Source organism: Theropithecus gelada, chromosome 13 (genome assembly GCF_003255815.1).
Source record: "Theropithecus gelada isolate Dixy chromosome 13, Tgel_1.0, whole genome shotgun sequence".
NCBI lineage: Eukaryota > Metazoa > Chordata > Mammalia > Primates > Cercopithecidae > Theropithecus > Theropithecus gelada.
Genome location: NC_037681.1, coordinates 14530736 through 14558362, shown reverse-complemented (window position 1 = coordinate 14558362; position 27627 = coordinate 14530736). Strand labels below are relative to the sequence as shown.

Below are 27627 nucleotides of genomic sequence, written 5' to 3'. Positions count from 1 at the left end.
TATTCCTTTCTCATTATTGCATGAGTTACAACCCTCTGCATCTTGCATCCCAAGTACCACACTCCATTCTTTTCTGAGTGCCCATAGTTTCTTTCCACAGAAACAAACTTTCTACTACCATCAGATTAATCTCATTGGAAAACCACTCAAGGCTCCAATGCTCCTGTGACCTTCAGAATAAGGCAGTCTGCCTTAGTTGGGGTTTCAAGTCTGGACAGAACCTGGCCCTGACCAACCTTCCTAATCATATCTTCCACCAATTCCCCAAACTAGGTTATTCCAATTCCTCAGAAAACACACTTCCTCTCTGCACTTAGGCTTATGGTATTCTCTTTGCCCAGGTGGGCATTTCCTTTTTTGCATCTCCCTGAATCCTACTCATCTTTCAGAGGCCTCCCCCTCCTCCAGGAAGGCTCCCTTTCCCAGTCCTGCATGAAGCAAGTTCTCCTTCTAAAATCCTCTGCCAGCAAAAATCATGCTTTTGCCTCCCATCTTAGTTAAGTTGACAAGTGTCTCTGTGCCTCTTTTGCCGTTGAGAATTCCCTGTAATGCTTAGCCTGATATGTGGTAGAGGCTCAATAAATGTGAATGTCCTGGTACTTAAAGCAGCCATGAAAATTCTCAGTGGGTATATCTTACATGAAATTCTTATACTCCCAAGGGAAGCCAGCATCCATGTATCTGTTTATTATATCTTGTTTCAGTAGTAATAATAATCATTTTTCTTTCTTTTGAATAGCTGATCATCAAAGCACCTACTGCATAATTGCAGTATGTAGTGTATTGTTAATGCTAATCAATGTCCTGGTTATCATCCTAAAAACGTTCTGGATTGAGGCTACTCTGCTCTGGAGGGACATAGCTAAACCTTACAAGACCAGGAATGGTAAGTGGCAAATACCAAGTTTTTCACCCAAAGAAAAAGTCACATAATAACTGTTGGTTACTTGTCTATTAATTTTTCAATAGCTAGGCTGCTAAACCCAGATTCCATTTTGCTTGCTAATCTGTTATCAGTGAGTTGTGTTTTTGGATTTTCTTAGAGGCCATTTTCCATCCTGCTCTGTAACTCCTCATGGTCCTGAGATTCATCTCAACAGCTCACATTTCTTCCCCGATAGGATTGCTATTCCTACTCAGTTACCAATGACAGAATCTGCCCCAAGCCCAGAAAGGTGTAAGTTTCATAATGTATTGGTAAGATATTATGAAGTTAAACACAGTAGCAAAATTGTTCCTGTTTTCCAGATGTGAGCAGGTTAGAAAGGTCTGTCAGAACGCATGTGTGTTCCACCTGAAACCCTGATCTGTAAAGTCTAACCTAGGCACACAAACATGCTCATGAAAGGAGTCAGTTCTGCCTGCTAGATGCAAACCTCATGCTTTCGTTTGGAGGCAGATACACGTTGCATTTTTCAATCAGTTGACTCAAGTAGGAGCTAACAGTTTGATTTGTGGAAAATTCAGACCCCTTAAAAAATTCTATGCCCTTGCTACTATTAACTTTACATTTTTTCACTTCCCCAGGGGAGTATGGGGAAACCAAAGATGAAACCAAGGTCTATCCAGCACAGAAGGCCCCCTTGTTCATAGATTATTAATCAACATTGATGAAATGGTTTTAACTGCACTGGACAGGCTCTTGTCCACTTTTTTGTTATTTAGTCTGTGACAGTAAAAAGGAGAAATACTTTGGGATGAAGACTGTTATTTCCTGATCATGTTTTGTGGCAGTGGTTTGGTCGTCAACATCTCTTGAGTCTAGAACATTTTGGAGGATGACATGCATTCACCAACAGCCATAAAACTTGGAGAGCAATGTCTTCTAAGAGTCCAGTAAGAATTTTTAGAATCAAGTAAGAAGTTGTACTTCTTGTTTTCATTTTCAGATGGAAAGCTCTATGATGCTTATGTTATCTACCCACGGAACTACACATCCAGTACAGATGGGGCCAGTCGTGTAGAGTACTTTGTCCACCAGATTCTGCCCGATGTTCTTGAAAATAAATGTGGCTATACCTTATGCATTTATGGGAGAGATATGCTACCTGGAGAAGGTAAAGCTATGGACATACATTAGGGACGGAAATTCATGCTTATTAGAGGCTGTGAACTAGGTGGCCTTATCCCTGCATTGGATAAGGAATTGCATTTACTACCTCAGACCTTAAGACCAAAACTTTAAATATTTATCCAGGAGCAGACACTTATCCTTCACTCTTCCCTCTCCCATCATTGTCCCGGTGATGAGATCTTCACAGTAATGTCGGTGGTGTGAATTCAGAGTTAGAAGTCCTGTCCTTCAAGGACTTAGTAAACCATCATCCCTACTTTATTTCCTTGGTCCCCCACCAGGATAACTCTGCCACTTCTTAATTCTGTCCATAAGATTTGAAAGAGGACTTAAACATTGAAGAATTTTGTTCTGGTAGCCATAGGCACTAGCTGAAATACCTTAAAAGGACTCAGAGAGTCTTCATGACTTTCTTTATGTTGGTGAAACATTTGCAAATTTATATTCTCACCAGAGCAAATAGAATTGTAGCTTCTGTTCCTTAATATTCCTACCCAATTTTATATATTTTTGACAGTTTTATCACAAGTCCTGTGATTTCAGTAGTTATTTTCCCTTCCCTTCATACATTTATGTCCAGTACCTATGGACCCTCCTTGTGAACTCTTCTCTAATTTCTCACACATCAGGAAGGGGTTGGAATATAAATGGGGCTCAGATGTCAAGGGCCTAAGCCTAATAAAGTAAACGTTCCATTTTACATTTTAAACTCATCTTACTAAGAAGAGGAATTCACATGCCTATAGATGTAAAGGTATGAACAACAGGTGAATTTGGTTTACCCTGGAATATCTGGGAATGCTCATAGCCTCAATAACGGCTCAAGAGACTGGTGAAAGGTACAGTTTAGGAGAATATAATGCACTTCTTCTCTCGAGGCTCTCTTCTTCTCCCATTTTCCCACTGGCCACCCAGGCAGATAGAAGTAACGAGTAATGCTCTCAAACACTCTTTTCATATTACAAATGTACTCAAGGACCTGCAGGGACTCCTGTTGTTTGTGAGCTCAACAGTGTGCCACATCTGGCCACAAGCTCTTCACCTCTTCTTTCTCAGTCCATCCACCTAAGTTCTAGTTACACTTCTCCCCAGCTAAACCCAGATGCTAGCTCTGTCACACTCAAGCTTGTGCTGCCTTCAATGTGTGACAGCATACTAATCTGGAACGGTTTTCTACTTCCCTCCATCAGTGCATGTCCTCTGACCTTTCCTCAACCAAAACAAAATGAAACCCAATAAAACAACACCAAACTTCACTCTTTGCTTAGGAAAGGTCTTGACTGACTAAGGTGCTATCTTTATTCTCATGAGACTTATCTTGCATTTGCCCCACCAAAATCCTCTCTGCATCACCACTCCATCCAGTGGCCCTGGGTGGCTGATCATCATGGAAGCCATTGCACCCTTGTCCTCTGCTCCAGGCTGGGTTTAGCCAATGGGAGGCACTGGCAGGAGGTCAGAGGGTGGTCATGTACCTGCCCCTCCAGGGGGGGCTTCCGCAGCAGCTGTGCTCCTGCCTCTGGGAGCACCTCTTCTCAGCTGGCCTGCCTCATGCATCTGCAATTCCTCAGACACCAGTCTGTCAGAATATCATGGGTTGTTTTATTCATGGTTGTGCTTTCTTTTGTTGCGGTGAGGACTGGGTATTTCATGTTCTTTCTAAGTCTACCCAGAGTGAAATGGAATCACCATGGAGTCTATGCTCTATAAACACCAAAAGGGAAAGGGGATCTATTGTCCCTTAAGATTTTTCTAGTCTGGATCAAATCCATTTCTACAACAGAGATTAATGGGGGGTGAAGTGAAGTCAGGACTTACTTTCCTAGAGACTTGGGTCAATTTTGAGGGGCAGAGCTTCCTGAGTTTGTGCTTTTAAATATGTGAGTTAAATTTTTAAGCCATTTTAAAACATATAAGCAAATATTCTAAGAAGATAATATGTATCTAATGAATCAGAATTCTAAGTCTCTAATGCAACAGTAGACTAAATATCTTTACATTCCCATTTACCTAGAAGGACTCTGTTTTAGTTAAGACTAAGCTACCTGGGAAATAAAAAGAGGACATTGGGGCTGATATTCTCTCAAATGAAAGGAGCACAAAGAAAAAAATGGGTTCTCTATCCACGTATATTTCCACTTCTATGAGTAAGTGACTTGATTGATGTCAGAGAATCTCATACCAGATTATAACAATAAGACTTTTACATGTTCAGGATGTTTATGTTTCAAGCATTAGACTGATAGGAAATCTTATCTATTTCTTGTATGACTAGATGTAGTCACTGCAGTGGAAACCAACATACGAAAGAGCAGGCGGCACATTTTCATCCTGACCCCTCAGATCATGCACAGTGAGGAGTTTGCCTACGAGCAGGAAGTTGCCCTGCATAGTGCCCTCATCCAGAACGACTCCAAGGTGATTCTTATTGAGATGGAGGCTCTGAGCGAGCTGGACATGCTGCAGGCTGAAGCGCTTCAGGACTCTCTCAGGCATCTCATGGAAGTGCAGGGCACCATCAAGTGGAGGGAGGACCACATTGCCAATAAACGGTCCCTGAATTCCAAATTCTGGAAGCACGTGAGGTACCAAATGCCTGTGCCAAGCAAAATGCCCAGAAAGGCCTCCAGTTTGACTTCCTTGGCAGCCCAGAAGCAATAGTGCCTGCTGTGATGTGCAAAGGCATCTGAGTTTGAAGCTCTCCTAACTTCTCCTAGCTGGCCCATGCCCCTGCACTGAAGTGTGAGGAGTAGGAATGTCAAAGGGATCCGGCCTCAGGTTTTATCTGGTAACTTTGCTTCCATTTCCCTGATTCTGGGTGGATGCAAAATGCCCAGAATTTTTTCTCCTCAATCCTCCCCCATTCTCCAGCCACCATTCCCTTCCCTTTTCCTTTTTGCTTGACTCTCTTCACTGTGGTGTGGGATGTTTTCACTACTCTCTTTTCCTCTCTCTCTGTCTTGCTTTGTTGCTCCTGATTCTTTGTCAATAATCTGAAGAGCAAACTAATCATTCGACAGTAGATTTTCACATCATCTTGAAGAACATTCTGATTCCCTCAGGCTGAATGTCAGTCATAAATCTTGTTCCCAACATGCCAGAATTTATTTTATATATCTCTCTCTCTCTCAAAGGTGCATGCTACCTTTTTCACTCCCGGCTAATTTTTGGGGTATTTCTTTTTTTTAATTTTTTTTTATTTTTAGTAGAGATGGAGCTTCAAAATGTTGGTCAGGCTGGTCCGAAACTCCTAACTCCTGACCTCAAGTGATCCACCCGCCTCGGCCTCCCAAAGTGCTGGGATTACAGGCATGAGCCACCGCACCCGCCTATTATATTTTATTTGAGTGGATACTCAGTATCATCATCTCAATATTGTTAATTTTGTTGGAATACCTTATCCCCATTGCCGTTATGATCAAACTTTTTTTCAATTCTAAAATTCCTTTCATATACTTTTATTCTATTTAGAAATATTTACTCCCTATAAAAGTGATAGAAGGATATTATGGAAGAAAAGAAAATATAAAAGAAGAAAATAATAAGAATCACTCATAAGTCCATCATTTTAAGATTTAAATTTTCTTTTTTTAAAAAAAACTTTATGGCTGGTTGCGGTGGGTCATGCCTGTAATCCCAGCAGTTTGGGAGGCCAAGGCAGGTGAATCACCGGAGGTCAAGAGTTGAGACTAGCCTGGCCAATATGGTGAAACCCTGTCTCTGCTAAAAAATACAAAAATCAGCCTGGTATGGTGGCACGTGCCTGCAATCCCAGCTACTCGGGAGGCCGAGGTAGGAGAATCAATTGAACCCAGGAAGCGGAGGTTGCAGTGAGCCGAGATCATGCCACTGCACTACAGCCTGAGCAACAGAGTGACAGCCCTCTCAAAAACAAACAAACAAACAAAAATTTGTTTTACACATATCATTTTTATAGCTGAGATGATACCATGTGGAGTTTTGCAAACATCATAATAAAAACGTGGCATGTCACTAAAACGTTTTAAAACATTTAAAAATATTCATAGTGTTCCATCTCCCAGTTGTACTACACAGATGCAACTTAAATATCTACCCTGGTAAATTCTGCAACAATCCTATTTTTAAAATGTTTTTCAAATTTGAGACCATTTTGGTGTAACATTTCTATGAAGGTAATAGGGCATTTTGAGAAAACCGTTTTGGCAAAATAGAGTTAATTTACAGTCAGGGCCACTTTACTCAGAGCACTGAAGGAAAGCACACACCGTTGGGGGTTGCAGGACTGGATCCAGAGCTACTGCGAGTGTCCCCTCAGATAGGAATTCTATTGGTACTTCAAATTTTGTAAGTGGATGGAGCGCTTATCTCAGTTGAACTGCTTAATAATGTATATGATTCTGTATTTCACTGGCAAAAGAAAACTGAACTCTGGACTGTTGACAGAGAACATAATCTTGAACTCATTGTCATTCAATACCTTTCAGAATCCGTACTAAGAGAAATCATATCTCTAGAAGATTCCTTATGGTTACTCATTTGTCTAGGTACCTATACCTTTAATCTGTATCCCCAGATTGAGTTGCCAGATAAAATACAGGAAATCTGTATTAAAATATCAGGACACGCCTGTAATCCCAGCACTTTGGGAGGCCGAGGCGGGCGAATCACGAGGTCAGGAGATCGAGACCATCCTGGCTAACAGGGTGAAACCCCGTCTCTGCTAAAAATACAAAAAAAATTAGCCGGGTGTGGTGGCGGGGCGCTTGTAGTCCCAGTTACTTGGGAGCTGAGGCAGGAGAATGGCGTGAACCCGGGAGGCGGAGCTTGCAGTAAGCAGAGATTGCGCCATTGCCCTCCAGCCTGGGCGACAGAGCGAGACTCCGTCCAAAAAAAAAAAAAACAAAAAACAAAAAACAAACAAATATCAGGACACCTGTTGAGGTTGAATTCAGACAATGAGCTTTCATCTGAAGACCTCAAACTCAGTTTTGGCTGGGGATCTTGTAGTTTTATTTGCTAAATCTGGCTACCTTACTTCTGTAGATTACCATTTGGTTTTGTTGAATTACTAAAATATTGGTCAATGAAAAGGGTATTGTATGGCTAACTATCATAGTATTTGGAATCAACAAGCCATCCTCTGTAGGCCTAGCAGCTGTGTGATCTTCAGCAAAGTACTGAACTTCTCCAAAGCTTAGTTTCCGTAGGTAAAATAACTATGATGATACAAAACCCTTTGGATTTCTGTGCTAATCAAATGTTTAAAAAATATGTAGGCCAGAGTAAGAATTCAATAAATGGCAATAGTTATTATCACAAAACTTTACTGTATTTCTTTTCATATTAATTCTATTCTCCGACTTCTCTCAATGAGGACCACTAAAGAATAGGTTCTCCCCAGTCTATCTCTCGGGAATGGATGTCTTTACTCTCGCATCCACCTAGAATGACAAGTGTGGTTTTGATTTATGGACCCAGGAAATTTTGGAATTGATTTGTTTTCCTCTTCACATTAGCTACTTGAAAACACAGAGTTAAATTTGAGATTTTTCTACAGCAGGCATATAGGACGTCATTACACGGATTTTGTAACGATCTCTTTCTTGGCTCCCTAATACCTTTGTTTTTAGTTTGCCCCCATATGTCTTATTTTAAAATATGATTTAACCATCTATATTATAAGCTCCTTTGCAAGTATTCAACGTTTACATTTTCTGAATGTGTGCTGAGTGCCTCTCTGGGAGGGATGAGAAGGAAGGTGTGATGGGAGCCATGTATATAGCCCAGGAAGGCACACTCCTTGCTAACCCTGATGGGGTGTAGAGGAATTGTGAAAATGCGCAGGGAAGAGAGAAGCACTCCAGAGACCTCAGATAGGGCTGGCCTGGGGAAAACTCTGAAGTTGCTGAGTTCTTTTCTCCACTGTCCTTTTCCTAAACTTACACACCACTTCCCAAGTCACCTGAGCTCCCTGGGGCTCAGTTTCTGCAACTGAAAAATAGGAGGATGGAGAAGGTGAACCCCAAGGGCTTTCTCAGCGGTGGTGGCTCATGCATGATTCAGGGTGTGCACTCATAATGAGGTCAGGAAACTGCCAGAAGACCTGGATTCTCACACTAGCACCACCACTGACCTCTCTTATTTCCTCCTCTGTACCGTGACGGTAATACATACTTCTGCCATACAAGATAGTGTGAATAAAACAAATGTGGCCAAAACTTGTTCAATGTCTGCCACACAATCATGGTGAAAATGACTGTGATTGTAAGAAAAAAAATCAATTATTTTGAATTGAATCAAGTTTGCATAGCATACAATAAAACGTTGATCCTAAGTGTTCAGTTTGATGATTTCTGACTGTTGAACATACCTGTGTAATTATCACCCCAGATATATTTCCATCACCCCAGAAAGTTCCACCGTGCTACCAGGCAAGCACTGTTTTGATTTCTAACTCCACGGATTCGTTTTGTCGTATCTTTATATTCGTATCAGTAAAGTCATATTTCTTTGGGTCTGGCTACTTCTACTCAACAATACTTTTAAGAGTCATCCATGTTTTGCATGATTCAGTAGTTTGTTCCTTTGTATTTCCTGTTGATGAATATGTGAATTGTTTCCTGTTTATTGCTATTATGAATATGGCTCCTATGAACATACTTGTGGACTTATGTTTTTATTTCTTTTTGGTTGACCCTTAAGGGTGGTCATTTGGTAGGTGCATATTTAACTTTCAGGGAAACTTATACATTGTTTTGCAAACTAATTGTACTACTTTACATTCCCACCAGTTGTGTATGAGAGCTCTGTTGCTTCATTGTCTCATCAATAACTGGTGTTGTCAAGTTTCTTTATATTTTAATAATTTAACAGGTGTTAGATGAATATCACCATGGTCTTAACTTGAAGTTCCCCGACTAATGATGATGAGCCCTTTCCATGTTTTCATTGGCTATTCGTATATCTTTTTTAATGAAGGCAAAATCTTTTGCCTTATTTAAATTGTATTTCTTTTTATATTGTTGATGTGTAGGAATTATTTATGTATTGTTCTTTGCCAGATAGATGTAAAGTGAGAATATTTCCAGGGTTATGTATTCATTTTTAAGTGATGTCATTGCTTGGTAGACATTTTTAATTTTGGTGATATCCAATTAATCAATTTGTCCCAAATGGCTATTGTTTTTTTGTGTCCTAGCTAAGAATTTTTTTTTTTGCCTGTCCAAGGGTCTTCTCTGTATTTTTATGAAATATTTACGGTTCTACAAATTTACAAGAAAAAAACAAACAACCCCATCAAAAAGTGGGCAAAGGATATGAACAGACATTTCTCAAAAGAAGACATTCATACAGCCAACAGACATATGAAAAAATGCTCATCATCACTGGCCATCAGAGAAATGCAAATCAAAACCACAATGAGATACCATCTCACACCAGTTAGAATGGCGATCATTAAAAAGTCAGGAAACAACAGGTGCTGGAGAGGATGTGGAGAAATAGGAACACTTTTACACTGTTGGTGGGATTGTAAACTAGTTCAACCATTATGGAAAACAGTATGGCGATTCCTCAAGGATCTAGAACTAGATGTACCATATGACCCAGCCATCCCATTACTGGGGATATACCCAAAGGATTATAAATTATGCTGCTATAAAGACACATGCACACATATGTTTATTGCAGCACTATTCACAATAGCAAAGACTTGGAATCAACCCAAATGTCCATCAGTGACAGATTGGATTAAGAAAATGTGGCACATATACACCATGGAATACTATGCAGCCATAAAAAAGGATGAGTTTGCGTCCTTTGTAGGGACATGGATGCAGCTGGAAACCATCATTCTGAGCAAACTATCACAAGAACAGAAAACCAAACACCACATGTTCTCACTCATAGGTGGGAACTGAACAATGAGATCACTTGGACTCAGGAAGGGGAACATCACACACCGGGGCCTATCATGGGGAGGGGGGAGGGGGGAGGGATTGCATTGGGAGTTATACCTGATGTAAATGACGAGTTGATGGGTGCAGCAGACCAACATGGCACAAGTATACATATGTAACAAACCTGCACGTTATGCACATGTACCCTACAACTTAAAGTATAATAATAATAAATAAATTTAAAAAAAACAAAAAAACAAAAAAACAAACAAACAAACAAAAAGAAATATTTACGGTTCTAGCTTTTATGTTTAGGTCCATGGTCTATGGTGAATTAATACTTGTATATAGAACAAGGTAAGGATGAGGTTCTTTTTTCTGCTGCTGCTGCTTCTGTAGAGGTACCCAGCTGTTCCAGCAACATTTGTGAAAGACTGTTTTTTCCCATTGAATTGACATGGCGCATTGTTAAAAAATCAATTGACTAGGTATGTGTGGGTCTATTAGTCTACTTTCTATTTTGCATTGTATGTTTCTGCGAATATCACATTGTCGTAATTACTATTGCCTAATTATAAATCCTCAAGTCAGTATAAGTCTCTCAATTTGCTTTTGTCAAGATTATCTGGACAGGCCGGGCGCGTGACTCACGCCTGTAATTTCAACACTTTAGGAGGCCAAGACGGGCAGATCACCTGAGGTAGGGAGTTCAAGACCAGCCTGACCAACATGGAGAAACCCCGTCTCTACTAAAAATATGAAAGTAAGCGGACCTGGTGGTGCATGCCTGTAATCCCAGCTCCTTGGGAGGCTGAGGCAGGAGAATCACTTGAACCCGGGAGGTGGAGGTTGCAGTGAGCCAAGATTGTGTCATTGCACTTACTCCAGCCTGGGCAACAAGAGTGAAACTCTGTCTCTGTCCAGACAATCCTAGATTATTTGCATTTTCATATAAATTTTAGAAAGAGCTTCTTAATTTCTTTGAAAAATTTTCCAGGGATTTGGATTGGATTGCATTAAGTATATGGACTCTGTAATATAGAGAGTCTAAAAATATACGGTGTGGAGAATAGATGTCTTAAGTCTTCCAATCCATAAACGTGGCATATCCCTCTATTACTTAGATGTTTCATCTCTGTTAGCAATATTTTGTAGTTTTCACAGAAGATACCTCATACGTTATCCAATGAATTTATACTTTGGTATTTTGATTTTTAAATGTTATGGTAAATGGCATTTTTAACAAACTTCACTTTTCAAGTTTCCATCTCTAATATATAGAATTACTATGATTTTTTTTATATTCCATGATCTTGATAAACTCAGTATTTCCAGTAGTTTATTTTGTAAATTTCAAAGGTTGGTCTGCATATAATTATGCTCTCTGTTAAAACCAGTAGTTTTAATTCTTTCTTCTCAGTCTTTATGCCTTCTAATTTTATCTTTATCTCTCCACTTGTTGCAAAGCAGTTGTCCCAGGTGGGAGCCAAAATCATTATCTCATCACTAATCTTAGGAAAACGCAAAATGTTTCACTATTATGTGAAGTTACCTGTAGGTTTCTTATAGATGTTCTTTATCAGATTAAGAAAGGTCATTTCTACTCTCGGTTTTCTAATCGTTATTAATTCAAAAAGGGTGTTGAATTTTGTCAGATGCTTTTATTTGCATTTATTGAGATAACTACACATTTTTGTTTATTCTTTGGTGAATTATCTTGATTGGGTAAAAAGAAAATCATTGTCTCATTAAACCTTTTGCCTGTCGGCTATGGGTTTTCCTTCTCCTTTTGTTTAATAACAGCTCTGCCACAAAGTAAAAATCTAGAAACACACATTCCCCTTTGGCCTCCCTCCTCGGATCCTCTGCTGTGAACGGCGGCCTGCAGGGTGCGTGCGAGCGGCCCGGGCGCGCCACCTTCCGGCCCTGCAGGTCACCCGGCTGCCGCCCTGATTTTCCCGGGACCCGCGCCGCGCGGCTGGGGAGGAAGAGCCAGACGTCTGGGGCCCACGCCGTCCGAGGGGAAAGGGCGAGGCGCTGGGTTTTCCAGCTGCGCCCTTTGGACCCCGCGATCCAGTAGCTCCGGTAACTCCACGCGGGGCGCCTGGGTGGAGGAGGCGGTCCTGGAGCATCGCTGCGAGGAGCACCCCGACCGGAGGGCCCCCAGACCGGGACCCCCAAGTCAGGGAGGACTCTACGCCCGGGAGCGCCCAGACTGAGAGCGCCCCAGACCACGACACGCCGGGACCCGGAGCTTTGCCCGACCGCGGGCATCGCCCACCTGCAGCCTCCACTGGCCGGGTTTAGCAACCAGGAGCTGCCAAACCCCTGACATTCTTCTTTCTGTTCCTACTTCTTTCCTTCTTCTTCTTTTTTGGTTTTTGTTTTTGTAACCCTCTCTGGGTGCCTTATCTCTTTAATCACACCTCTCTTTCACTTTCCACGGTAGTCAGGAGGCGGGGATCGCTGCTTCTCACCTACTTTCCGAACTTGGCCTCCGCAGTCACGACCTGGTGTGAAGGAGGAGCTGCCGCCCCCGCCCCAGCCTCGGGGACGCCCCTCTGAAGGTAAGGGTGGGCCCTGTTGCCACCTACACCCCCTCCCCACTCCCCCAGGGGAAGGGAAGACCACCATCCGGGGAGGGATTCTCAAAACAAGGTCAATTAAGAGAGAGAGAGATTGTGTGTGTGTGAATATGTGTAAATAATTGATGAGACAGCATGCCGTCTTTCTCTGAAAGTACAGTTTTAGACATTAAGACGTTCCCAATTGTTTTCTGGAGAGGTGAGAACAACTGAAATAAATGATAACAATAGTTGTCATTTTTTTTTTTTTTTTTTTTTGAGACTGAGTCTGGCTCTGTCGCCCAGGCTGGAGTGCGGTGGCCGGATCTCAGCTCACTGCAAGCTCCGCCTCCCGGGTTCACGCCATTCTCCTGCCTCAGCCTCCCAAGTAGCTGGGACCACAGGCGCCCGCCACTTCGCCCGGCTAGTTTTTGTATTTTTTCGTAGAGACGGGGTTTCACCGTGTTAGCCAGGATGGTCTCGATCTCCTGACCTCGTGATCCGCCCGTCTCGGCCTCCCAAAGTGCTGGGATTACAGGCTTGAGCCACCGCGCCCGGCCAATAGTTGTCATTTTTAAGTGCTTACCGCATGCCAGACACTGTAAAAAATTTTTAGATATCTTATTTTCACTTAATCCTCCTAAGGGCCACATGAAATAGGAACTATCATTATGCTTTTATTAACAAAAGGGAGGAGGAATTCCATCATTTATCCAAGAGTACCCAGCTACTAAGTAGTAGATCCCAGACTCACACTTACTGCTTTTCTGATTCCAGAGCCTTTGTCTTTTTTCTGCCCAGCCTTGGGAAGTTAAAAAGCCCAGCAGGTTGCATTGCAGTTATCAGACAAACTAATGAGGTGTCAATTGCAGCCAGATATAGAGGTTCAAGATTATTGTGTTTATTTCACTGACTTCCCTTGCTTCATTCTCAAGACCCTTTGCAAATACCGATTTTGTGTCATACACAGTGCTGCTATTGGGAGAACACCTCTCAACTTCAGGGCCTTGGATGGGTTAGGAGGGGTAAATTTGGGGAATTGAGTTTGGGGACAGTGTGTTCCCTCTCCCTGCACAAATACACATCCAAAGGCTAAGAACTAAGGCTAAAGTCTAGGAATGTGGATTGAAAAGTCAGGGTCTATAATCCCAGCACTTTAGGAGGCTGAGGTGGGCGGATCATGAGGTCAGGAGATCGAGACCATCCCGGCTAACAAGGTGAAAGCCCGTCTCTACTAAAAATACAGAAAATTAGCCAGGCGTGGTGGTGGGATCTGTAATCCCAGCTACTCGGGAGGCTGAGGCAGGAGAATAGCTTGAACCTGGGAGGCGGAGGTTGCAGTGAGCAGAGATTGCGCCACTGCACTCCAGCCTGGGCGACAGAGCGAGACCCAATCTCAAAAAAAAAGAAAAAAGAAAAAGAAAAAAGAAAAGAAAAGAAAACGCAGGGTCTCCGCCCTCATGGACCTCACCAGAGAGTGGGAGCTAGTCCAGGAGTGATGGAGACACCTGCGGAATGATGGAGACAGGCTTGGACAAAGGCATGCACCATTTGGGGCTATTGCAGTTGGAGAGCTTCCTTGAGAAGGCAAATATTGAGCCAAGTTGCAAGGACTTTAGGGACCTGGCAGCTGGGAGAAGTGGGGAGGGTAGCCCAGGTGGCACAGGCATAGGCAGATTTGCCCACGATTTGCCGACACTAGGTTGGGGGAAGGATAAGGCTAACAACAGACACTTGTGTGACAAGGACTATGAGGTGGCATTGATTTCCTTGGCCTTACAGATGAGAAGCCAAATTCCACACAAATTCTTTTGTTTGTTAGAGTTTAAGCGTGTGTATGTTATGCCCCAAGGTCGTTTTCTCCTCTTTGTGTTTGGTTGTTTTATCATCTTGCAGGCTGAGTAAAATGACTATGCATGGAACGCTGTAGAAGAAAAATTACAGTTTTAGAAAGCTGGTGTTAAGATTTTCATCCAGGCACTTTGTCTCGGGAGGTGCTTGATTGTATGTGTTGCTAATGAGCGATTTATATTATGGCATCTACATTGATTCATGTGTGTCCTTGTGAAAAGCTGTAATCTGAGGCTCACCAATTCACTTCCTCAAATCTCAGGTTCCTCATTAGAAAGAGTTTGAAGCAGCTCTTTCCCTGTGCATTATGTGTTTCTGTGAATTACATTTAGAGAAAGGTCAGTTTCTCAGGGTGGGGCCCATAAACAAGGGCAACTGGGCAGAGCCAGGGGTTCAGGTGACTGTTTGGACCCTCTGGAAGGGCTTTTTACTGTGCTGCCTTGGGAGACAGAGTGGTCAGCTTGGATCTGACCTTAAGCCTAGGTCACCCCATTTTTGGAAGGAAACTGTTTTTTTTCTTCGTTTAGAGAAAACTTCACGCCTTTGGGTGATTTAGATAAGTTTGTGACTATTCGTTATGTGTGTGTACACACACGTACGTACATATGTACGTGTACAAATATTTAATATGTCTTAGACACATCAAATTATGCATTTAAGGTGTAGTAAATTTACTTTCCTAAGAATACAAATAAATGCCCTAGGTCGGCAGCTCTCCACCTGACTGTACATTAGAGTCACCTGCGGAGTTTTGAGGAATCAGGATGCCCAGTCTGTCCTCCAGACCGCTGGGTGGAGCCCAGCCATCATGATTTTTTTCCAAACTTGAGTGAGAGCTGGTGGCCTAGACTTCACATTAGTTGCTAAAACATACTTTCCAAGATATCATGCTTTAAAAAGCATTTTAAAAGTAGATGATGCAGATGTGCCAGTGGATCAGATGATCACCTAGATTCAAAATTATATATAGTTTATGGATTTAAGTCATTCAATAATTCAGCAAATAACAAACAAGCAGACATAAAGTGAAAATATGACAGTGATAAGTGCTATGAATAGAAAAACTAAAGGTGGGAGGGTAGAGGCACATTGGTGTGTGTGAGCGTGTGTGTGCATGTGTGTGTTTGCACTTGGGCAAGCATGCTGTGTTAGACTTTCAGTAGAGTGCTCAGGGAGGACTTATACATGACAACATAGTGTTGGCAAACCGTAGGGGAAATACGGAATTATTTAATTAACAGTAGAGAAGTAATTAGTAGCTATTTGAGGCAAGTAGGTTTAGTTACTCCCTATCTTCATGTCAAACAAGAAAGTTAATTGTTGGTGGATGAGAAAAGCTAAACATAAAAACAAAACAACACAATACTGAGTCATAAAAATGAAGACACTACCTAAGCATCTGTGTGACCCCCGACAGGAAAGGATATCCTACACTCAAAAGTAATGAAAACATCACAAAGCAAAAGAGTGATCCGTGTGACTACTTCAATCTAAAATTTGTCATATATTAGCATAGCAAAAGACAGAAAGTAAACAACAAGTTAGACAAACATCTGAGAACTGGACAAAAGACGTAAAGAGATGGTTCATAAACATGAAAATAAAATGGCTGATAATATGTGATTAATATTTGCCTCATTTATACCCAAAGAAATGCGAATTCAGAAAACAATGAGATATCATTTTTCCATTTTGGCTGTCTAATTACATTTTAAAAGTAAAGCTGCTCAGTGCTCTCCTGGGTGTGGTCCATAGATACTGTCTTGTGCTATTGAGTGAGAGAATATGAATTATTGCAACATTTCTGGAATGCAGTTTGGCAGCATGCATCTGTCAGGTTTAAATGTAGTCTTCAACTCAATCACTGTACTGCCATGGAGTAACATCTAGGAAATAACAAGAAATGTAGACAAATAATAATAACTAACATTTAAGTGGTATTACCATTCACCAGACACTTGGAATAGTAACTCATTTAACCTTCACATTAGCTCTGGGAGATGGTATGATGATCCCCTTCTATGGATAAGAAAATTGAGGCACAGAACAGGTAAGTCAGTTGCCCACAGTCGGTTAGCTGGTAGAGGGTAGAATGGAGATTCAAATCTACCCAGGCTGGCACCTGAGCCCATGCTGCAAAAAAACGGAGCCGTCCTGCCTTACCCATGAAGATGGTCATGTGATTATCGCATAATACATCTGGTAAATGATAATATAGCCACATGAAGTAATATTAGGTAGCAGTTAGAATGGTTTTAACAAAGAGTTTTGTGACATAGGAAAAATGCTCATTATGTAATATTAAGTGAAAATGCAGGATATGCAATCATTTAAACATCTTTTTTTTTTTTTTTTTTTTTTTTTTTGAGACGGAGTCTCCCTCTGTCACCCAGGCTGGAGTGCAGTGGCATGATCTCCGCTCACTACAAGCTCCGCCTCCCAGGTTCACGCCATTCTCCTGCCTCAGCCTCCCGAGCAGCTGGGACTACAGGTGCTCACCAACACACCTGGCTAATTTTTTGTATTTTTAGTAGAGACGAGGTTTCACCATGTTAGCCAGGATGGTCTCGATCTCCTGACCTCATGATCCTCCTGTCTTTGCCTCCCAAAGGGCTGGGATTACAGGCATGAGCCACCATGCCTGGCCAAACATCTTAATTATGTGACAACATTTATAAAAAGTACAGGAAAACATGCTAAAAATTATACTTGTTGAGATTATTTTCTTCTTTCAGTCTTCCTTTTGTAAATGTCCTACATTGAGTGTAAATTGCTTTAGAAATCAGAAAAACTTTTTAAAAAGAAAGAAACTTAAGAGTGATAGAAAAGCAAAAATATTGGTATTAAACATTGCAATTAAAAAATCTTAAAATTCTTACATGTAAGACTTAATATTTATATTCTTCACCTATTTTATTAACACTTGCTAGAGTATCTGTTACATTTATCAGAATAGCTCTTTTTCTGGAAATGAATTCATTATTTAATATAACCTTAATCTCTTAAATTCACACGTAAAACTAAAGTACGTTAAAAATTTTACGTACACACATCCAGATTTGCAGAATGCTGTGCAAATACCAACTAATTTTTGTATACTAAGATCTTAATATGTTTCATATTGAAACTCAGAGTTAACTTGTCAGTTTGCTGAATCATCTCCTAGTAACTTTGTCTCTTGGTAGATATTGAATATTTTTTACAAAAGTGATGCTTTTTATAAGGTTATGTCAGCCTTAATCAGAGTAGTGACATAAAGGAAATAACATTTTTTATTCTTTCTAAGATGAAAGAATAGGCAGAGTTAATGACGAAATGTGTGTGGAGGTATCGGGGGAGGTTTCTAACCATAGAACTGGTCTAATTTGATTATGCATAGTTGGTACTTTCCATTCATACTTGTTTCTTTGGCCTTTACGTTATTGATTATTATCTCTTGGAAATTCCACCAAATATTTGGTGATTTTTCCATAAGGATGGATGTGAATGGTTTGGCAGCTTAGCCATTAAGCTTTGTCTTGGATTCAGGCATTGACAACCCTATTTTTAGGATGGAGGATGAGTAGTTGTTGGTGAGAGGGGAATTATTCTGGGCTGAGAAGCTGCTACGAAGCCTTAGAAGGTTTAATCACTCAATAATTCCAGAGGCAGGCCTTCTTACCATTTCCATTTGGTAATGAGAAAACAGGCTCTAAGACTTGCTCAAGTTTTGCACAGCTTGTCAGTATTCAAACTGGAGTGGCAACCCAGGTTGGTGTGTTTCTGAAACCAGACTCTGCCATCAGCCTGTCCTTCCTGCACTCAGGATGGTAAACAAGGGACATGGTGTTATTTATGCAGTATTTAGACTCTGAATGGTCTCCACTGTGGGGCGATTCTTCCTCCACTGGGCACTTAAAGTTGTAATCAGAAGTGTGAATGCTATGTTGTAGTAGGATCAAAGTTCAATGCAGATCTTAGTTCCACTGGGTCACGGTCAATGTAAAGGAGGGGTCTGGAGTTAGGAGACTGTCACTTCATCTCTCCATTTCCCTAAAGTAAACTCATATGGGCAGCCACAGACACACGCAAGCACATACACACACCTATGCCTCAGTGACACATGTTAGTGAGTGCTGGCCATGTGCTAGGCTTCGTGCTGGGTTTTAGTGATACAGTGAAGAGCAAAAGAGCAAAACAGACTTAGTGCCTAGAACTATGAAACCTACGTTCTGAAGGAGGAAGATGGATTTTTAAAAGTTCAACCCCTAAATGAAGATCTCATTACAATTCAGGAGCATTCTGATGTGAAAACACACACTGTCATGTGTGTCCGTGTGAAGAGACCACCAAACAGGCTTTGTGTGAGCAATAAAGCTTTTTAATCACCTGGGTGCAGGCGGGCTGAGTCCGAAAAGAGAGTCAGCAAAGGGAGGTAAGGGTGGGGCCATTTTATAGGATTCAGGTAGATAAAGGAAAATTCCAGTCAAAGGGGGGTTGTTCTCTGGCGGGCAGGAGTGGGAGTCACAAGGTGCTCAGTGGGGGAGCTTTTTGAGCCAGGATGAGCCTGGAAAAGGACTTTCACAAAGTAATGTCATCACTTAAGGCAAGGACCGGCCATTTTCACTTCTTTTGTGGTGGAATGTCATCGGTTAAGGCAGGGCAGGGCATTTTCACTTCTTTTGTGATTCTTCAGTTACTTCAGGCCATCTGGGCATATACCTGCAAGTCACACGGGATGCAATGGCTTGGCTTGGGCTCAGAGGCCTGACACACACACACTCTCTTACATAGGCAGAACTGTCATACATAGCTCAGCATGTCACAGATTGTATATTCACAGAATGGTAATATTTGTAGCAGTACTATTGTTTTCAACTTTGACCTTGGAAGCAGGATTTAGTAGACCAGGCCTTTTTCCAGAAGCAAAACTTCATTGCCTTGAAATTTTATTATTATTATTTTCAAGATGGAGTCTTGCTCTGTCTCTCAGGTTGGAGTGCAGTGGTGCCATCTCGGCTCACTGCAAGCTCCGCCTCCCAGGTTCACGTCATTCTCCTGCCTCAGCCTCCTGAGTAGTTGAGACTACAGGCACCCGCCACCACGCCCGGCTAATTTTTTGTATTTTTCACTGGAGACGGGGTTTCACCATGTTAGCCAGGATGGTCTCGATCTCCTGACCTCGTGATCCGCCTGCCTCGGCCTCTCAAAGCGCTGGGATTACAGGCGTGGGCCCCCATGCCTAGCCTAATTTTATTAATTTTATATGGCTGAAAGTTCTGAGAATTGGTTACTAGATTAAGGAATATAAAAATCTTCTAGGTTGGTTTTTAGAAAATCTGTGTACCAGAAGATTTTTAAACCTTCATAAGATAGGTATGCTTTTGTTTGAAAGCTTTGACTGGATCTGTTTTATTCTGTTTTCCAGAGAAGCCGTTTGAAGCAGAATCCAAACCATGAATTGTAGAGAATTACCCTTGACTCTTTGGGTGCTTATATTTGTAAGCACTGCAGGTAAGTGATTATACATATTCACAAACGTATTTCATTAGTAATCGAGGAAGAATGTCAAAGTTTTTTTTTTTTATATGGTGGCTACTGAAGATGCTGAATTTATTCAGAAAAGAAAATATTCTGCAGTCTGAGTTTATGTAGTGAGAGCAGAGTGAACAACTTACATCTTGAAATAAATTACGTTTGTCTGAGGTGGAAATTTATTTCATGTTGTTTGAAACTGAGGAGGTGGCAGCCATCTTTATTATTGGGTTTTAGGAAGTTTGAAACACACTGTCTCCTTCGTGAGAGGGAGGCAAAGATTCGTCTCATTATTTAGGTAATAATGAGAAAAGTAAATGACAAATACATTAGACAGGTTTCAAAAATTAGAGTGAGACAAAATATACAAAAAGAGACTGGCTAGACCAGGGAGCTCGAGTAGGCTTCATAGTAGATGTCAAATACCAATTTTAATTTATTAGCAGTGATTGCCTAGAGTTTTTTTTTTTTTTAATTGAGAAGGGTTCTGAGACTCCAATTTAGTAGCAGTGATTGCCTAGAGTTTTTGTTTTGTTTTGTTTTAATTGAGAAGGGTTCTGAGACTCAATCCATGATTGATTAGCAAGGCATTCCTTAGACTTTGGGGAAGAAAGTGGGAGCACAAATATTAATTTGCCTTGATCTATTACCTAAGAGAGGGAAACACATGGGCCCATATTCCCTGCTTTGATAATTACTGCTGAAGAGATAGCAGAATTAAGCTTTTGGTACTTTCAAATAACACAGGTCCAATCTCAGGGTATATTTACTTATGTGGATCCATTTATTATTGAGATCCCTGCAATACAACCCTACCCAGATGGTAAAAGAATGAGGTAGATCTTTGTTGTTTTTTTTATATATAATGATGTGTCAGAAACAAGTGAGAGGAAAAACAAGGTGCAGGAAAATGTGTCATGAGGCCCATGTCCTGTGGACACACACTAATAGCCTTGTTCCTCATTATAACGAGAGCATGTTTCAGGCACAGAAACAGTCATGCAGCCAGTTGTGCAAATTTGCCAAGCTCCCAGCTGCCTGCTCTGGAGAGCACTTCTCATGAATGTTTCACTCTAGAGAGACATGACAATGTTCTACATAGAGGATTCACTGAACCTAGTTGAGTTTAAGTGACAAAATCCCACAATTGTCCAAAACCAAGACAGTTTCAAACACAGACTTTATTCCAAATGGCATTGGTTGTTGGCCCTGCTGGGTTCTTATACTGTGTTTATGGAACAATAGGAGTGCCTGTTTTGGCACTTGGAACTCTACACACCTTGAACTCCACTTATTTATCCCATCAAGGACCATTTCCAACAAGTATTATGGTAATCGACAAAGCCTCTAATGGTAAACCATGATTAGATAGCCAAAGCTTCTAGCTGCCTGAGGAGGGGGATGGTGTGGACTTTCAGCTGTCAACTTCCCACCTCTGGAGAGTGTGTAGTTCACATTAAGTTTCTTCAAATGATAATACTTCCAGAGAGCACATGTCCATCCAAACACAGTCATATGATGTGTTTATAGAAGCTTTTTAAGACAAGCGAAAACCTGGAAACCTGGAAATAACCCAATATCCAACAGACATTTGTTTAATAAACCAAATCCCCAACATGTATCCCTTTATAAAATGGATAAATTGCCAAATGGTAACACAATTAGATACTACATTACAATGAGAAAAGAACACATCACTGTTATAGCATGAATGCATTTGTAACATAATCATGTCAAAATAACCCAGGCATAAAGGAGCACATATTGTATGGTCTATGCACTTTATTATATTAACTCTAAAACAGGAAAATAAATGAACTGTTAATGACTCACCAGGGTTTAGCATGTAAATTGAAGCTGACACCCATATGTACACATGTATCACACCTTCTATGTTGAAGTATTAGTATAAAATAGAGATTGTATTACAACCGGAAAACATGAAGTTGGGGCTCCTTAACTCTTGTGTTTTGAGGTAGATTTTACATCCATGTTTTCAAAGAATGTGTATTAGTCCATTCTCATGCTGCTGATAAAGGCATACCTGAGACTGGGTAATTTATAAAGGAAAGAGGTTTTATTGATTCACCGTTCTGTATGGCTGGGGAGGCCTCAGGAAACTTACAATCATAGTGGAAGGGAAAGAAAGCATGTCCTTCTTCACATAGTGGCATCAAGGAGAAGGCTGAGCAAAAAGGGGAAAAGCCCCTTATAATAACATCAGATCTTATGAGAACTCACTCCCAGGAGAACAACATGAGGGTAATCACCCCCCTGATTAAATTACCTTCCACCAGGTCCCTCCTATGACACATGGGGCTTATGGGAACTACAACTCAGGATGATCTGGATGGAAATACAGCCAAATCACATCATTCTACCCCTGGCCTCTCCCAAATCTTATGTCCTCACATTTCAAAACAAAATCATGCCCTTCCAACAGTCCCCGAAAGTCTTCACTCATTCCAGCATTAACTCAAAAATCCAAGTCCAAAGTCTCATCTGAGTCAAGGCAAGTCCCTTCCTCCTATGAGTCAGTAAAATCAAGAGCAATTTAGTTGCTTCCTAGATACAATGGGAGTACAGGCATTGAGTAAATACACCCCTTCCAAATGGGAGAAATTGACTAAAACAAAGGGGCTACTAGCCCCATGCAAGTTCTAAATTTAATAGGGCAGTCATTAAATCTTAAAGTTCCAAAATAATCTCCTTCAACTCCATGTCTCACATCCAGGTCATTCTGCTGCAAGAGGTAGGATCCCATGGCTTTTGGCAGCTTTGCTCCTGTGACTTTGCAGGGTACATCTCCCCTCCTGGCTTCTTTCATGGGCTGGTGTTGAGTTTCTGGGCTTTTTCAAGTGCATGGTGCAAGCTGTCAGTGAATCTGTCATCCTGGGACCTGGAGGATGGTGGCCCTCTTCTCTTAACTCTACTAGCTGTAGAGCACCCCAATGGGGACTCTGTATGGGAGCCCCAACACCACATTTCCCTTCCACACTACCATGGCAAAGGTTCTCCATCAAGGTTCCACCCCTGCAGCAAACTTTTGCCTGGACATCCAGCGCTTCCATACGTCCTCTGATATCTAAGTGTAGGTTCTCAAACCTCAATTCTTGACTTCTGTGCACCTGCAGGCTCAACACCATGTGGAAGCTGCCAAGGTTTGGGGTTTGCATCCACTGGAGCCACAGCCTGACCTGGTATCTTGGCCTGTTTTAGCAATGGCTGGAAGGCTAGGATGCAGGGCACCAAGTACATAGTCTGCACACAGAAGAGGGCCCTGGGCCCATCCCAGGAAACCATTTTTTCCTATTAGGCCTCTGGGCCTGTGATGGGAGGGGCTGCCGTGAAGATCTCTGACATGCCCTAGAGGCATTTTCCCCATTGTCTTGGCAATTAACATTTGGGTCCTAACTTCTTATGCAAATTTCTGCAACCGGCTTTAATTGCTCCCCAGAACATGGGTTTTTCTCTCCTACTACATCCTCAGGCTGTGAATTTTCCAAACTCTTATGCTCTGTCACATCGTGAATGCTTTGCTCTTTAGAAATTTCTTCTCCCAGGTCATCATCTCTCAAGTTCAAGGTTCCACATATCTCCAGGACAAGGGCAAAATGCAACTAATCTCTTTGCTAAAACATAACAAGAGTCACCTTTGCTCCAGCTCCCCAAAAGTTCCTCATCTCCATCTGAGACCACCTCAGCCTGGATTTTATTGTCCATAACATTATCAACATTTTGGTCAAAGCCATTTAACAAGTCTCTAGGAAGTTCCAAACTTTTCCATATTTTCATCTTCTTCTGAACCCTTGAAACTGTTCCAACCTCTGTCTGTATGCAGTTCCAAAGTCACTTCCACATTTTGGGTATCTTTACAGTGGCACCCCACTCCTGGTACCAATTTACTGTATGAGTCCATTCTCACACTGCTAATAAAGGCATACCTGAGACCGGGTGATTTATAAAGGAGAGAGCTTTAATGGACTCAGTTTTGCAGGTCTGGGGAGGCCTCAGAAGACTTACAAAAGCGGGAAAAGCCCCTTGTAAAGCCATCAGATCTCATGAGAACTCCGTCACTATCATGAGCATGGCATGCAGGAGACTGCCCCCATGATTAAATTCAAGATGAGGTTTGGGTGGGGACACAGCCAAACCATATCAGAACACTTCTATCACATCACTTCCTCTTTACGTTGTAGTTAACAATTTTGAGTTAAAACCAGACTGCTGCTTTGAGAAACAAACCCTATAGTCAGGGCATATAGAGAGGGCACTCTGTCCATGTCCTAAGGGAAATGTTTCATTCAATTTAAATATTCTAATCCTCAAAATGTGGTAAAAGTGCATCCAAGAGTCACGGGAGGATAGATTATGAGAAAGACCGATTAATGCTGACCTTGAAGTACGAGAAGTGCAGAAAGAGGGAAAGGAACACCTATCCTGTGTAGATGAGGGTCAGATATATTTCCAAAGCCAGAGAATCTGGGTCAATTGAGAAGGAGGGAATGTGACAGATATGCAAATTTGGATTGATATTATATTAATGAATTCTTGATTATCCACATGGTGACCTACAGCAATAATAAATGTACACACACTGTAAGTTACATAGGCACATCTTTAACCATCTCCACACTTGCCAGGGAATGTTAGATAGGCAGGGTGAATGCACAGTGAGTGAGATTTCTGATGGTGCAGAGGAAGAACGCCAAGGTTGCTAAGTTTTTGTTTCTTTTCCACTGAGACTCCTCAGCTGGGTATGTTTTGGGGTAGGTATGGCAGCACTGTGACTTCTGTGGCTTTCCTTTGAAGAAGTTGTAATGTGTAATATTTTCTTCTAAGAGATGACACAATTATCAGTCTTCTAGCTACGGTTGGCTAAGTTCTGATACCTTCCTGTTGGGGAGAAACTGTCAGAAGTTGTGTTTTCATCTATATTCTGAAAGTGCCTCATCCTTTCTAGTGTTGAAAAGATTGTTGCAAAAATAAAGGAACCCACAGGAAAGTGACACTGAGATTTCTCAGGACTTTCTTACTAATCTTGCTTTTTCACCTAATGCATGAGAAGACAAAAAAGTTACCTTTGTCATTTTGGTTTTTGTTTTTATTTCTTTTACTTTACTAATCTTTTGAAGAATCATGTACTTCACGTCCCCACATTACTGTGGTTGAAGGGGAACCTTTCTATCTGAAATATTGTTCGTGTTCACCTGCACATGAGATTGAAACAATCACCAAAAGCTGGTACAAAAGCAGTGGATCACAGGAACGTGTGGAGCTGAATCCAAGGAGTTCATCGAGAATTGCTTTGCATGGTTGTGTTTTGGAGTTTTGGCCAGTTGAGTTGAATGACACAGGATCTTACTCTTTCCAAATGGAGTGAGTAACCCTTTCTTTTTAAAATGTATTTTATAGCCCTCTTGTCCTTTGTTCAGCAACTCAAATATGCACTAATCTTAAAGGTCAGATAATCAGCACATCTTTTTCTTTTCTACTCTTCCTACAACATGAAATACGTTGTTCATTACAGAACAAAATACATTTATTTCTCTCTGCTTATTTTCTTAGTGACCTTAAAGAAAGGAGATTACCTTAATAGGGTTTCCTTTTAGGGGATTCTTACCAATGGTAAGTAATGATTGCATGAAAGTCAGTTTTAAAATTCAGCCGCTCCTGTTGTCTACATGCCCCCAATCAAATGAAATCAGCGGTTCGGACTTCACAATAATATTAATGTGTTGTGAAGGGGGCAGTGTCAGCTTCCTGGGTGGCATCCTTGGTGGGGAGCAGGGATGGGGTTGATGCAGACACACACTAGTCCAGTCTGCAGGGGCTCATGGGGAACCAGGTGGCAGTGCTAGTGGAGGATGTGTGTTTCCAGCAGCCAATTGCAACCCACAGCTGGGGGCAGTGAGAAAGGGCAACACAGAAGGGATTTGCATTTTACTCATGCGGTGGCCCTGGATTGTGCCAGGATACTCATAATTGTGTTGGATAACTTCCATTAAATGAGCATAGCCAACTGGAAGCATCACCCACACTTACTGAACATGTTTCTTTTTAGATGTACTTACTTACCTACCTACATGTGTAGGTATTTTTATAGAGACTTGAGACTGACCTGTAGGAAATAGCTCAGGGCCAGCTGAAGGTGATGGTGTGCAGATTTCATATGTAGCAGATTTCTTTTGGAGGCACTTCTAGAGTGAGTCCTGATCATTATCAACCGTGCCGTTGAGAGCAGAGTGAGCTATCACTGTGAAACTTTCATAGTGCTCCTGTGGTTTTGCACCAAATTAGGTCACTTTTGTTTGTTTTTATACATAGGAACTCCCAGGCATCAGAAAAAAATTAAGTAACTCTTTTGATAAAAACCAATACATCTTTAGGTGACCTTTAAAGAGGGATAATTACAGAAATGGGTCACAACTGAGATTTTTCATAACAAGCTAAGGAAGAATGAATACTCACAAATGGGGTAAAGGAAACAGATTAACAAACACTGCCCCCCACAAACTTCTGACTCCTGATTGAATGAAGGCATGATTTAAAGGAATAAAGTATTCTGGACAGGGCTGAGAGAACATGTTGAGAGGAACAGCCAGACATCCATGATCATCAGTTGGAGATAACAGAAGCAAATGGCATTGGCCATCTTTCTGATATGGGTAGTAGAGAATACAGCCTGGCTTAGGAAGCAACAATGGAAGCAAAAGATCGAGGCAGGACATCAGAGACGTGTGGAGAGACAGGGTAGCAGACAGGAGATGCTAAGAAAAACGAAGTGTCCCAGAGTGGATATTGGAGACTGATCACTATGAGAGTAAAGTGATGAGGAGAGAAGCAGCTTTGACAATGGCCTTGAAAATAAATGGGATTCCACATGGAAGCAAGTTGTTTTAGACACCCAGGAGCATGAAAGATACAGACATCTTCAAATATAGCGTAATTAGTAAGCAGTATTTACTGCAGATTGTGTGTGTGTGCACACACATATGTGTTCTAACTTAGGTGTGTAACCCTTTGTAGTTTGATGTGGGATCTATCAGTGAACAGACTTTACACCTGAAATTTTCCCATTAGAACAGTAATTCTTTAATTTTTAGGAGTCCATTGCTAATAATCAAATGCCACTGAGGACTGATCATTTAATCCTGCAGTGAAAATCACTTTATCCCACCAAATTTTAAGAAAGAAATCAACTAAGAAGGAAGGGGATACAAAAGGGAGCGTTTTTCAGTGATAGAGATGAAGAAATGAAGGTAGAGAGAAATGTACACATGGAAATCTAATAAACCAAGCCTAGACTGACAGACAGTGAGTTCAGCTTGGTGAGCAGCCTCAGAAGTGGGGACTGGTGCTTATCCCCTGGTGTGTGTGGACAAAAATGAATGGTTTTCATAACCAGGATGGGCTGGGCCTGTAGCAGGAAAGTGTGGTCACAGCTTTGGGTCAGTGGGCCTCCGTGTTAACACCAGCCTTGGAGCTCCTGGATGGCAGGTGCAGTGTGTTGGTGATTGTGTTCGCAGCGCAGCGTCCTGCACATGGAGTGTCATCAGTCCTCTCACATTTGTTGAGTGTTAGGAATTGAGGATTACAGAGGTAGAGAACAATGTATTCTGAACAAATGGGGATATTCCTTTTAAGCAACAAGTCAGAGAGATCTAGAAATCTCTATCTCTCCAGTTCATTGAGGCTGAAGCTGGGGAGACGTTACAAAAACACACTTGAGAAAAGGTGCTGC

The 27627-nt window shown here is 41.5% G+C and overlaps 2 protein-coding genes across 3 annotated transcripts in view; both read left to right on the top strand.

The window, feature by feature from the left end:
• IL1RL1 (interleukin 1 receptor like 1) overlaps positions 1–4850 on the top strand; it is a 34489-nt gene extending 29639 nt beyond the window's left edge. The window contains exons 9-11 of the mRNA XM_025353794.1: positions 740–886; positions 1890–2057; positions 4350–4850. Coding sequence (XP_025209579.1) covers positions 740–886; positions 1890–2057; positions 4350–4735 — 701 coding nt within the window. The 3' untranslated portion in view covers positions 4736–4850. The remainder of the gene's footprint in view (positions 1–739; positions 887–1889; positions 2058–4349) is intronic.
• Positions 4851–12450: 7600 nt separating this feature from the next.
• Positions 12451–27627, top strand: part of IL18R1 (interleukin 18 receptor 1) — a 41449-nt gene continuing 26272 nt past the window's right edge. Inside the window, exons 1-3 of one of the 2 annotated variants that reach the window (XM_025353796.1) lie at positions 12451–12521; positions 19777–19862; positions 25019–25262. In XM_025353796.1, coding sequence (XP_025209581.1) covers positions 19805–19862; positions 25019–25262 — 302 coding nt within the window. In that variant the 5' untranslated portion in view covers positions 12451–12521; positions 19777–19804. Of the gene's footprint in view, positions 12522–19776; positions 19863–25018; positions 25263–27627 lie in introns of those variants that run through there. The other variant, XM_025353798.1, reaches the window with a different exon arrangement.